This window comes from Liolophura sinensis, chromosome 7 (genome assembly GCF_032854445.1).
Source record: "Liolophura sinensis isolate JHLJ2023 chromosome 7, CUHK_Ljap_v2, whole genome shotgun sequence".
Lineage (NCBI taxonomy): Eukaryota > Metazoa > Mollusca > Polyplacophora > Chitonida > Chitonidae > Liolophura > Liolophura sinensis.
Window position 1 is genome coordinate 52,425,699 of NC_088301.1, and position 13,672 is coordinate 52,439,370.

The following is a 13,672-nucleotide window of genomic DNA, read 5'->3' on the forward strand; positions in this document are numbered from 1 at the left end:
GATAGAACATAAAATGGTATGGTGAGAGAGGAATGCAGTGGCGAAACTTCTTGGCTTTCATCGATGAGAAGCTTAAAGGATACATGAAAAGGAACTTCAAAACAAAGATTATGTTTCTATGCAGAAAATTATGCCCTGGAATTTTTGTTAAAAAAACACTACTCCCATTTTTTATTGAAAAATGGGGGTAGGGTGTTCAAACACTCCCACAATAATCATAATGAACTTTCTCCACCAGTACGAGGGTGTTCTCTTGTCAGGGTAATGCAAAAACATCTATTTAAACTGTATACAAGGTGGCCTTGAACTCTTCATAATTATCGACGTCAAAGTTTTCTAATTTAGTTGTGCTATTTCTTTGGGAATTTATGGTGCATGAACATATACTGACATATCCCTGTGGCTAAATTCTGGCGGGCGGAAGTGTATTTTTATAGTAGATTAATAATCTTGTTTGATACCTGTCTACTCGAAGATTCCGGAGCGACAGTATGCAGCACACCTGATAGCTTTCACAAGGACACGTTTAGTTGTGAGTGCATAATGCTTCACGTCGTACTTAATTTTTCAATAGTGTGAATACGAAGGAGTACTTAGAGTGCATGTACCTGAAATGTGCCTCCTATCTTATCTAGTGCTGCTTCACTGAGACGACTTACCGAAGGTAAGTAAGTCGCCCTACCCAAGCCATTATACTGATACGGGTCAACGAGTCGTTCCACTATCCCTTAATGCTGAACGCCAAGCGAGGAAGCTACAACTTCCTCTCAAGCTCTTAGGTGTGACCCGATCCAGGATTGTCCCTGGATCTACCGCTCCGAACCGAACGCTCTGCTAACAAAGTCATCAGAGCCAATAGGTTATTTATGTGTCTACTCCACGTTTGTCCCGAGAGTCCAAAGTGGTCAACCTGATATTTTTTCCCAATGGAACCCAGCATGAAGGGGATAGTGCAACGACTGGTTGACCCGTATCAATATAATTGCTCGGGCGGTGCGGCTTACTTGCCTTCCGTAAGTTGTCTCAGTGAAGCAGCACTAGATAAAAGAGCGATGGAAATCCGTCCTGGGACAAGGAGGCACATTACATACACCGTCAGGATTCCCTCATCGTCATATGACTGAAAAATTGTTAAGTACGACGTTAAACCTCAAGCACTCACTCATTTGTAGCTGAATTTTTTTCTTTTTGGGAACGCCTACCTGTGATCTAGATAAGGGTAGACAACTCTGACAGACCTAAGAATTAACACGACAGAACAGACATGTTCAGTACAAAGTTTACTGAGCTTTCCCGAACAGTTACAATTAATTTGATTTATATTATTTGATTGGTGTTTTATGCCGTGATCACGAATATTTCACTTATACGACGGCGGCCAGCATTATGGAAGGAAGAAACCGAGTAGGGCCCACGACCTTGACCGCAGGTTGCTGGAAGACCTTCCCACGTACGGCCGGAGAGGAAGCCAGCATGACCTGGACTTGCTCTGACAGCGACCGCATTGGTGAGAGGCTTCTGGGCCATTACGCCGCGCTAGCGCGCTAACCAACTGAGCCCCAGAGCCCCAGTTACAATTAAAGCACGACTGAGTAACTATATTTATTTGTATAAATGTGACCTGAAATTACTCTTTGAGCTGGAAATTTGACATGGATGTCATGCCTAGACTATCATCTGTGTTTCTTTCATCATCAAAACTTCTCATTTACACATTGCCAACTCTGTTTGCTATTGTTATAGTATTTCTTACATATTCCCTGCATTTCTTACATATTTGGGGACCAGTGTTTCAGTGTTTCTTGGAAATGGAAAAGCGATATTAACGTCAAAGGCAATGAAGTCTTCTTCAATTCCACTACATACAAAGGTTACCATTCATGGGATGTTTCGATGTTCATCGAGTTTCTTGAATTTCTCATTAATAACTATGTGGAATTCGGGGAAACCAGATATCAACAGTGTGTATGAATATATTAATGATCGCCAGCTCTAAACAATCCATACATAGCAAAGGCTGTGAAAGATATTTACCCACCTTTGCTGGAGTTAAAGGATAGCACAGACTTTTCAGGAGGAATATGTTATCTGCACCTATATTTGTACAAAGATCAAAACGGTTTCCTCTCCCGCAGACTGTACGACAAGACAGATAGCTTTAATTTTGATACTGTAAATCCATGTTACTTAGCAAATAAACCGAAGAGTCTTGCATGTGTCGTGTACATATCTCGACTCTTAGCATTTGCCAGATTTTGTGTATTGTGTGACGATTTTAATCAACGTCACAAGTTACTGAAAAAATAGTTTGTCAGGGTTATTCCATCAAACGCCTTCAGTCCAAGTTTTTTTAAAGATATACAATGGAAATAGTTCTCTTGTGAGTAAATATGGCGTAAGCATCCACAATCCCTGGCCCTCTGTTTGATCATTGCGTTTAATTTCGCCTAACACGGAGCGTGTTAATTCAGATCGCCACGTTGGATATATGAACAGTGGCAACCAAAACGCAACTGAGATACATATTTGCTTCTTTCTATCATCACTGAAAACTGCTGACTGCTTTTATTGGCATGATTTCGTCCTATTATCGAACGTTACATACTTTCTTAGTTCCCTGGTGGTTTGTGTTATACGTCGTTTTGGGAACTGGCCTTGCGATTATCGACCTGGGACGTCCTTTTTGGTTGACGGCTGGTGTACAAATGTCTGCTCCGATGCATAGATCCTTGTTGTTATGGATTTCGAAAAGCATATGAATATCTGGAACTTAGATCTACTTGTTCATCTGGCTGAAAGCGCAAGGTGGACGAGCACAACTAGCATTCCTATTCATAAGTATTCACCCAGGGTATCTTGTCCCAATCTAGACAAATAGAAATTGTCTCCGATTGTGTGTCTATGTTAGCAGAAACAGAGGGAAAGTACAGCATTTTTGCAATCTGGACGTCTAATATAATCAAAACATCGCTATGTGTTTCTTACCTAATCCTGATTAATCATGATGCTAATGGTCCCTTTAGCGTCAAGTCCGACATTCGTCTACCGTTCGTAAAACATATAGGTTCGTTCCATTTAAGTTGATAATTGCAAGATCAATTTCCAAACAACCAATTTCACTAGTTCCCAAAGGAATATGTGAGACATTTACTTTCAGTATAGCAATGTTAATGTAAATGATACTGTATTTTAAACTTTACATCACCCTCTTCCCTCCCCCCCCCCAACACCTGGCACGAAACGAAATGAGCACCACCATTGAATGAGATGAGTAATCACGACACGCAATCCTCTTGATGTATTGTTGGCATGAGACAACAAAGAAGATTGTCAATCCTTTCCTCCTGCATTGCGTCATTTATTCTTGTCTGTTAAAGGATTTTGAGCCTTTGTTTCGAAAGTGACGGACACAGAATTGTCATAATCGTGTCTTGCAGTTTAATGAGAAAATCAAAGCGGAGGTTTAGGCTGTCTCTACTATTCGTTATCCACTCCTGTTAGATCCCAAATTAGTTTACCCTCGGCCATAATTAAAACCCCGTGAACGTTTAAATACCTGTTGGGAACGTGTTGTATGGGTTACGGTACTAATCTAAAGGTAAATAAGCCCTGCGGGGCTGTGCCTGTTAGTATGTCACTCAAACGCCCTTTCATAAATCTCCAGCCATCCGACCGTGCTTGAATCAATGCCATTGGAGAGTGACTAAACGACCTACATCACATTTGTCGAAATAAGAACTAAATTAGACAAAACAGACGAAAAAACACAAAAGCCCGGAAACGGATTTACTGACATCTTTCGAATAATGGATAGGCTTGTTTTATAGCTGGTCGTGAACTTCGATAGTCACCACTTGCACCGAGACAGTTGTTGGGGAAAGTCTCAAGCTGTGTTGTATCATAACACCTACAGCTGAATGGACTAAATGAGCATATTGGTTAGAATCGAAGCCAAAAGTTTGTCCTTTTCGCTTTTATTCTATCCTGCGTTACGATGTATGTGACAATGTGCAGAAGATTCATTTTGGCAAGTTTATTGCTGTTTGGGATGTTCGTGTCGTCAACAAAGGCTGCAGTTGTCTGTCCATCGTCTTTTTCTAAGCTTTCTGATCCTGAAGACTGTCGATATTATCTGCAATGTGTCTTCGGGAAGCCAGTGCCAATGCCGTGTCCACCGAGTCTAGGATTCTCAACCAAGAGTAAAGCGTGTGTGTACCTTCCCGTAAGCGATTGTGCAGGTAGGCTGTCCATCAAGTTAAGAAACTGAAAATGACTGTAGAATATTGTCTTGTTACGTCCAAACACTTATATTTGTATAGATAAATTCTAGATGACTCTGAGACCGGAAAAGAATCGAGGAAGTTTTCTATTGTATCACTAACAACGTTACACGAAATGTAATGTGGTGGAGCACATTTTTATTCCATTATTTGCTTGTATCATTGAAAAAGCATCAATGTATTTTGTAGATCATTGTTTCCAAAAACTACATTGCCAGGGGCCTACACGTTGCTACTATCTAAGTATTTACATGTCCTAAGAGAATAAAACCCTGAAGTGTTTTGACACGTGGAAAGATTTCACCAATTACGTGTGATCCGATTGACAACTACGGCAGTGTCTTTGCTTTAGATTTCCTCTCCATGCTGTAGATTTCTTTATATTTCATGTCATCATCCAGCAGATGGCTGCATGTTTTCTTCAGCTCAATCCCACTAATAACCTCCATGACATTTTTAACAGAAGGTGGAAGCAATGCCATGAATGAACCCACAACTTTTCGTCCGCTCGCGACAAAGAAGCCGGAGAAGCCTTTGAAACCCTTGTTACAACCTACTCCAACCTCTTCCCCTGAAGAGCCAAGCGCCACTATAAACATTACGAAAACCACAGAGGAGCCAACGACTACCTTTCAACCAAAATCGTCGGAATCCCCCACAGAGACGACCACGGAGCGAGAAAAGCCTGTAATCCTTCAACGATTCATCGACGACGAATGTGAGCGTAATCAAAGGTCTCGATTTCCTCACCCAACAGAATGTGCTCTATACTATGATTGTAGTGTCATTTATAAGAGCATTCCGAAATACTTCGAACAGTTCCTGGCTGAATGCCCATACCCACAACTGTTCAACGACAAAACTCTTCGATGCGAGAGCTTCAATAGGGTTAACTGCGGACGAAGGCGTGAGGTCAAAGAGCCATGTAAGTTACCCTCAAACTATACTTTATTGCCCTTAATAAACTTGATTATGGCCTTCTAAAGTATTTAAAAATGTTTCACTTTTGGTAGTGTTTGCTTTGGTGGTATCTCTTTATGTAAGGCACAGTTACAAATGATTGAACGTAACATGGCACCAGTCCATACAGCGATTGTTGGAATCAACCGCATGCACAACCAAATAGTTCATGGAGGAGCTAGTGACATTTGAGCTTTCAATGTGTTTCATTCCGAGACATCACGACCGGGATTATCCTCTGGTTAGATTTTAGGTTTAAATGTAATCGTCACGACAGAGTCTGCTAGTAACCTGCCGATGGTCGTGGGCTTTCCCGGGCTCTGCCCTGTTTCCTCCAGCCATAATACTAGCCGCCATCGTACAAGTGAAAATATTCTTGAGTACGGTGTAAAACAACAATCAATGAATAAATGAATAAATCTGTCACGACAGATGCTCATATTAAGCAGATAAAAGTTGCTAAGTTTTGAAATCTGTCTTTTTTATCTGAACTTATTTTATTTTCAAAAACGTTTTAGAATGTTTCGATAGTTTTACTACAGGAATTTGATCTGATACAATTGGCAATTATTTTTATAAATGCAGGTGATTATCTCCAGAACTTGTGTCAGACAGCTAACTGTCGACCATGCAATGCTCGATTCCCAAGCTGTGGAAATCAGCCAGACGGAATTAACGCCTGGGGTGAAAGAGAGTGGACACCGTACTTCGTCCAATGCGACCGAGGACGATTGATGGAGCAAGGGATCTGCGAACACAACAAGGGTTACCCAGCTCTCTTTTCACCCGAGAGTAAAGCATGCGTCAGCATTTTCACCGTTCCTAAGAAGTTCGGAGGATACCAACCGGACTGTATCAGAAAGCGAGATGGATTTTATCCTGATGAAAATGAAAAGTGCCATCTCTATTACCAGTGCAAGGATGGTGAATACAGGGACACATTTGAATGTCCTGGTGGGAGAGTATTCGAACCCTCCACTTCTCTCTGTAAATACCCTAAGGACGTTAGAGGTCCATGCCGTACTTACTACAGTACTTACCGCTAGTAAATGGGCTTCCGCTTGGTTTTGCGCATTCCAGTTTTCCATGCGCAACTGTGACCTCAGCCTGTTTAATGCACTAAATGTTGAGTTTGTTTGAATCGATGCTGAATTCAAGATTTCCTTATACTATACTTATTACGGAAATACGAGACATAAACCTTGTTCTAAGATAACCAAATTTGTCCTTTCACCTGGTGGGCGCTTAGTGTTCTGCATGAATCAATGACACATTTAATCGTTCCGCGCGATGTCGAAAAATGTTAACCAGATGAATGCATGACACTTTAGCACGTTTCATGTAAATTTCGCTTGTATGACACTAGACAGGACATTTACAATGATGTATGTATAAAGTTGAAAATAAATCTGACGTGATCCGCTGCTGAAAGATATGTACATGTAGTTTCAATGATAACAGCAGGTATTCGCATGGATTGAGTTTCTTCCTAATCCTACGGGTGCTGATGGAGTTTCATAAATGCGTGAAAACAGTGCTCGAAGACTAAACCCTATTTGAGACTTAAGAATTAGTTCAATATCCTTTATCTCACGGACTCACTTAGTCGAGAAGTTATCACCCGTGTTGTTATGTGTGTTATATGTATTTACGTATAAGCATTTGGTCACCATCAGACTGTCGTCGCTGCTCTGATTTTATTCTCAAAGGCATTATTTTTTATCTTATTAGGCAAACATCCGTAAAATATCTTGAAGTTGGAAAAAATATCAGGCATGAGGAACAGCCATTGATTCAAAGCGTCATGTTTGACATCCGTGTACCACCCGTAAATCCCAATTCCATATATTCTAAAAATGCAATCCTGCAGTATGCAAATAAAATTATGAAAACGAGTTTGTGTTTGTCCAGCAAACCTCAATAGCTTTCGCATACATGAGCGTAGGCATACACAAATATCTGCATTGTAATTATATTTGCATACATCTTGTCAGCTGAATAACGCATATTAGTTTTGGCCATCCTGAGAGGAAAACAGATACTCGGACAATTTAAACAACCACCAGATACCCACCCAACTTCGTATCACAAGACTCGAGTCACGGTGTCTTTCAGGAGACTGGGTTGGCATACCACTGATCCCGGCAGATCAACTTAAATGTTTACCCTTTCTGTCCACACACCCTTAAATGTTACATGTACAACAAAAAGAATGGGTTTACAGGACCACGGTGGAGGCGTTGAGTTTGTGTAGAAGAGCTGTAATTATACATCTATACTAGAATAAACCTATACCAGACCACTATTGACATGAAGATTTCGTGCGGGCTCCTCATGCAGCGTCACCTGGTCTCATAAGCATTAACTTGGCGGTATAAGAACCTTAATCAATTACAGTAGGGTTACGCCTCCTTTCCACGTGCGTGCATGACGTAGTGCAAAATACCTCGCTGTTTCGGGAGATCCGTGTCAGTTTAGCTCGGGAAGGCTTACAGTTCGGATGAATTAAAATCGAGGACTCGAATTTTCTGAGTTATTAATTATGACTAGTTCGGATGTTACTCAGGGCATTGTGTCACACTTTGGTTTTATTTGATTATCTACGAGGTATATGGGGAGGGATGTCAATCGTACTTTATATAATGGGCACATTCGACATGTGAACAGCCCTAAGCAAAGCACAAATGGGATACCTATGATATGTTAAATGTGTTGACAACACATCATTCTGAGTAATTCTAGACCAGTGATAGGCTGCAATTAACATCATTGCATTTTTTTTTTACCTAATTCTGCTTGATCCATGGTGTTAGGGGGGCGTGTAAATTGCTACTTTTAAGCATTTGCATGAACAGTTAGAATAAAACCCTAACTGGAGTAACCTATACTTATCTTGTGTATCTTGTGAGTTTCTTGTGCGAAGACTTGTTTTATCTAAGGTAATCTTTTGCGTGATAGGTAGCGAACACAATTATAACCAGAGATAATAAATCGCCAGACATGCGAAATAAATGTTGCCTTGACATTCCTTATGAGAGATGTCCTTTTTGGTCACTTTTTACTTGGCCTGCTTTCAATGATACATGATCACTGTGGGTTCAAACATGCTTAGCGTTCAAGTAGTGTAAAACTACGCTATAGTGACTGTAAATCGTATTTAAAACATTACTAACATCGGATTTTACTGGAAACGTTGACTGGTTGCCAACTTCCATTCTATTGTACTAACCATCCTCGATGTAAATTAATTATGATGAATGGCAACACAGCATTTTAAGCAATGATAGACCAGTGACGACTAATAAGTAACAACTTACATCACTGCTTTTCTCTAGTTTTTTTTAATTCTGCTATGCCACCGATGCTTCTAGAGGCTTCTAAGTAGCTTTCACATTAACAGTTGAAATAAAACTCTAATTGATATAAATTTAGATACCGTGTTTCACCAGTTGCGTGTGACCATGTACCTGTTATAACCATGTCGTCGCTGTTTTATTTTTGTGTCCATGCTGTGGTGTATTATATTATGTACATAACACATTGAGGGCATTGCCTTTTAAAAAAATATTTGACGTCATCAATGCCTATAATTTGGAAAGGTACTTTTTCAACACTTCACTTCCTTTGAGTTCTCAGCAGTACAAACGACAAGTGTGAAGTCGATCGATTGTGGAGATTGTGGACACAGGTTCCTTCCTTTACAATTAGACCCCGCCCAGACTATCCAACATCACACACCTTTTGTTGACTCAACAAGAGTCAACAGCAAGTTGAATGTTTCGTAAAACACTACAAATTAGATAGGTGAACATTGTCCAACACTGTTGTCGTGTGTTGAACCGTGCTGAGTTGTAATTTTTTTTACCAAACGTTCGATAACTTGGAATGAAATTTCCATTTTTCTCTCCAATGCATGATACACAATGACGAGCAGCCCGAAGAATCCCGTCGTGGGTTTAACAGAGTGTTGTACAGGCACGAGTATTTTTCATTCTCCTGACTCTTCGAATCTGTGTCTGTCTTTCGCCTTTGGCGTCGCCTTTTTGCCCAGGTCACGTGTCTTAAGGCGGTAACGTTATTTCTGCATGCTGGCTGATTGACTACTTTCACTTAACTTGACTCAACTGGTTGACAAAAAATACACATGCACATTTCCAATTTAACAATGTTGGATGGTGTTGAGTGTTGTTGAGCGAAGTTTAAGAACCCGTTTAGACTACTCAACACGGCTCAACTTGTTGACTGAACTTCAAGTTAACTCTTGTTGAGTCAACAAAAGTTGAGTGATGTTGGATAGTTTGGACTGGGCTTTTGATGGCATCAAAGTAAGTTGGTATAGTAGGTTATATATATCTCATGTCTTGTTTCATAAGCGAAGTTAAAGTTAAGCATATACATATACATGGTATATGTGATAATTAATAATCGAGGATGTGATTAAAGTAAACATAAACCCACTGTACTTTCAAAAACTCCTTCATTAAACAGATGTTGTGCCTAGTGAATTATCATCTGTGCTGAGCCTAAAGCCTTTGTTTTCATTTCACTGAAATTTAGTTTGGAAAGAAAATCTCGTCAGCATTGTTTGATTGTATTTGAATAGGTTGTATTTAATTCGATTCGTGGAAGAACGATCTGTGATGACCGATATAACCTAACAGAATGGTAAATCTGGTGTGCCTTACACATATGACTGATATAATGGTCACCGCAAGGCAAACTGTTCATATCAAAAGTTTATAAGATCAAACTCTCCCACAGGTGCGTGCTTTAGACAGAAAAATGGACTGGATATGTCGCCCACCATCGTTGGTCCAACCACACATGTACTTTCCCACAAGGCTTCCTTGTTTACACTCAATATAATGCGGGGACTCGAGTCTATCCGTCCAGGCATTCGGTCCATCAGGGAGGCCGTGGCAGGACGGCATCAAAACGCCACAAGGCATCCCGTGACTTGTAAGGCATTGGTGCCGTAGGTAGTCACCTGGGTTCATAAACAAATCAGAATTATGTTTGTTATAAAGTGGTGATTTATGAGACAGGGTTGTAATAGATTTACTTTAATGTCTTTTACCCCATGTCAATCGCATAACTGCCGATAGGATCACACATAACAGTCAATATGCTGTCTAAAATTGTTTTCCACACATAACGTTTTCTTGTACTTATTTTTCACTTAATTTATAAGTAAATTAGGAGTTATCACAATTAAAAATTTCTAATTTATAAATTGTGGTATTCGTCAGAATTTGGCAGTACAAAGTACTGACAAGCACCAAAACCTGGAGGTTCAAACATGCAGTAATTCTCCCATGGTAAAAAGGTCTAAAATATAAAAAGCTACAGCGTAGATAATGAAACCAAAACCAAAAATTTTCAGCAAGGAATAAAACACCAATCAAGTCTCATTAAACTAAAGTGTTGCACTGCAAACAATGATAGTGTTTTTTTTCTAAATTGTGCTTTTTTCATCACATTAATTTAACAGCAAACAATCACACGAAAATGCATACATCAATGCCCAGTTACTTATTTAATCTGTGTTTCTAAGCATGCTGTGTTCTCAAAGAGGAAAAAACCAAAGCCAGCCAATTGTGTATCTTTTTTATAACTCTCCATGTGCGTGCACAGTCACCAAAGACAATATCAGTAAAAATGAAAAAGTATCTTACACTGGCCAGATGGTTTCATACGCTCGGTTCCGCAGTCTACGAGGTTTTCTTGAAGACAACTTCCGGTCCGCGGATCAAACAAGAGTGGCGATGGACATTCGTTCAAAAATGGTTTTCTGAGGTTACCAGAATAATCACTGCAGTTATAGTAAAGAGCACACTTTAGAGGATGCGGGAAGAGCCCACTCTCTCCTTCCTGGCAGGTGGTTCTGAACACCGTCGTTTCCTGGAGACGTCTGAGTTTGGAACTGAACGGCACAGCACGGTATTTGTTACCTACAGCAGAGAAACAAAATCATTCAATTAGTTTGATGTACTCTTTAATTATCAATTTTTTTTTTTTTTTTTTTTTTTTTTTTTTGATTGGTGTTTTACGCCGTACTCAAGAATATTTCACTTATACGACGGCGGCCAGCATTATGGTGGGTGGAAACCGGGCAGAGCCCGGCGGAAACCCACGACCATCCGCAGGTTGCTGGCAGACCTTCCCACGTACGGCCGTAGAGGAAGCCAGCATGAGCTGGTCTTGAACTCACAGCGACCGCATTGGTGAGAGGCTTCTGGGTCACTACGCTGCGCTAGCGCGCTAACCGACTGAGCCACGGAGGCCCCAATTATCAATTTTAATTTTATTTCAATCACTTTTAGTTCGGAAACACCATACCTTGATGCCCTAGTATTTCTAAACGAAAGATATGTTTCAACGTGAATTATAAAGTTCGTGATGTATCTTATTTGTTTTATTTGGGATCTTTTCAACATTATTTCGGTTTGATGTGTAAAAAAGACATTTGCTAATCATTATCTCACTGGATAGCCATGCCTTAGACACAAATCATGATGCGCCATCCAATTATATAAATGACCCCTGACCGACCAGTACTTGTTCTACTTTGTTATGTCTAGCGTCAGGTGAAGACGTAGGGAGCTTAAGGGAACCAATATTTTGTCATAGGTTGTATGTGACTCGAGCTTAAACACAGCCTTCCCGCCGTGTATGTAGTGTGCCTACACATAACATGTGTATATTAAACCTTGTTTACAGCAAGTTATCTGTGGAAAAAACTCAAGTGAGTGAGTGAGTGCTTGTGGTTTAACGTCATATGACGACGAAGGAATCATTAGGGTGCATGCACGTGTAATGTGCCTCCTTTGTTGCAGGACGGATTTCCACCGCTCTTTTATTTAGTGCTGCATCACTGAGACGACTTACCGAAGGCAAGTAAGCCGCCCAGCCCGAGCCATTATACTGATACGGGTCAACCAGTCGTTGCACTATCTCCTTCATGCTGAACGCCAAGCGAGGAAGTTACAACTTCCTCTTTTAAAGTCTTAGGTGTGACTCGACCAAGGATTGATCCTGGATCTACCAGTCCCGAAGCGGACGCTCTACCAACTGTGCTATCCGGGCCGATCAAAAACTCAAATGGATATGTAATCAACATAAATGACGGCTAATACTGAAAACAGGAGCTGTGACAAGTCACACACAGTCTGTGTTCAATATGCCATACCAGACATTCCATAACGACTTATAATTAATGTTACATCTAAAATACCTCTTAATTTCTTACGCACGTCAGTTTGGCACTCTTATTATATCTAACGAAAAGCTGAAAAAAGTAGAAAATATCACTTACAAAGGTCGTATTTTGAGAACTTCGGGAAGCACATATGCCCGTAAAAGGCCTCATTTTCTCCACAGATGTGTCTGGTGGACACTCCATGGGAACAGATGTAATACACTGAGCAGTCATCGGAATCAGGAATGAACTTCTTTACCACTTTTTCTCCACACGGCATTGTTGGAGAAGCAACGGCTGTTCCTACCACCATAAGCCATATTAGACACAGGCCATAAATGCGCTGAACAAACTCCATGGTGCAGTCTCCCAGTGGTAGCCTGTCCTATCAGTATACTCCTCAAGATTCCCCTATGGCGTAGCAGTCTGTATTCAAATGACCTAGACGTTACATGTCTCACAAGGAATAGCGAAGCCCACGGAGAGGGCCCTCGCCCATATTTGCACAGCCTTTACATGGTGATACAATATGACATTACTGAATGATGTTTGCTTAGTAGTTTTAACAAGTGTCTTCAAAGACCTCATTGTCAGTCGTCATTGAAATCACCGTTACTTCCTTTTTGTTGTGTCTCGGTGGGGTATTTACATACCGTTAGAACGGCGAAGAAGCATTATTTGACACCAGCAATTCTTTTTTTATTTATCTTGACGAAGATCTCCAGTGTTGAAAGGAACTACTTAATCCAAAGTTCTCATGTGCATACCGTCCGTCACTGAGGAAAAGAAGCCCTATTAAAATTTCCGAACACTTTTTGAAAGAGTCATACATTTTTGGTTGCAAAATTCATAGAATATATTCATTTATTTATTTGATTGGTGTTTTACGCCGTGCACAAGAATTTTTCACTTATACGATGGCGGCCAGCTATTGGTGGGAGAAAGTTAGGCAGAGCCCAATGGAAACCCACGACCATCCGACGTACGGCCGGGGAGAAAACCAGCATACCTGAAAACCTGGACTTGAACTCACCAAGACTGCATTGGTGGGTTGCTGCTGAGTCACCCCACACACCCCACCCCACACCTTGGAATATAAGATAAAAGATTACAGCAGAGAGTAAAAACAGAGCGATGGCGGCAATGTGATTGTTAGCAATTGATCACACGTAATCTGTGAAATACCGCCTCTTGTCAATACCTATCTGCTTGTGTAAATGCTTAAATAGTACTC

General features: G+C 40.6%; 2 protein-coding genes across 2 annotated transcripts; one reads left to right on the plus strand and one right to left on the minus strand.

The window, feature by feature from the left end:
• Window positions 1-3,905: 3,905 nt before the first annotated feature.
• Window positions 3,906-7,127, plus strand: LOC135471362 (uncharacterized). The gene is made up of 3 exons (XM_064750572.1): window positions 3,906-4,238; window positions 4,744-5,205; window positions 5,826-7,127. Exons 1-3 carry the CDS (start codon window positions 3,995-3,997, stop codon window positions 6,284-6,286), a joined length of 1,167 nt encoding a protein of 388 aa, XP_064606642.1. The 5' UTR covers window positions 3,906-3,994; the 3' UTR covers window positions 6,287-7,127.
• Window positions 7,128-9,703: 2,576 nt separating this feature from the next.
• On the minus strand, window positions 9,704-12,852 carry LOC135471363 (uncharacterized). The gene is made up of 3 exons (XM_064750573.1): window positions 12,556-12,852; window positions 10,916-11,191; window positions 9,704-10,227 (listed from the first exon to the last, which is right to left on the minus strand). The coding sequence occupies exons 1-3, from the start codon at window positions 12,794-12,796 to the stop codon at window positions 9,986-9,988; spliced, it is 759 nt and encodes a 252-aa protein (XP_064606643.1). The 5' UTR covers window positions 12,797-12,852; the 3' UTR covers window positions 9,704-9,985.
• Window positions 12,853-13,672: the final 820 nt, after the last annotated feature.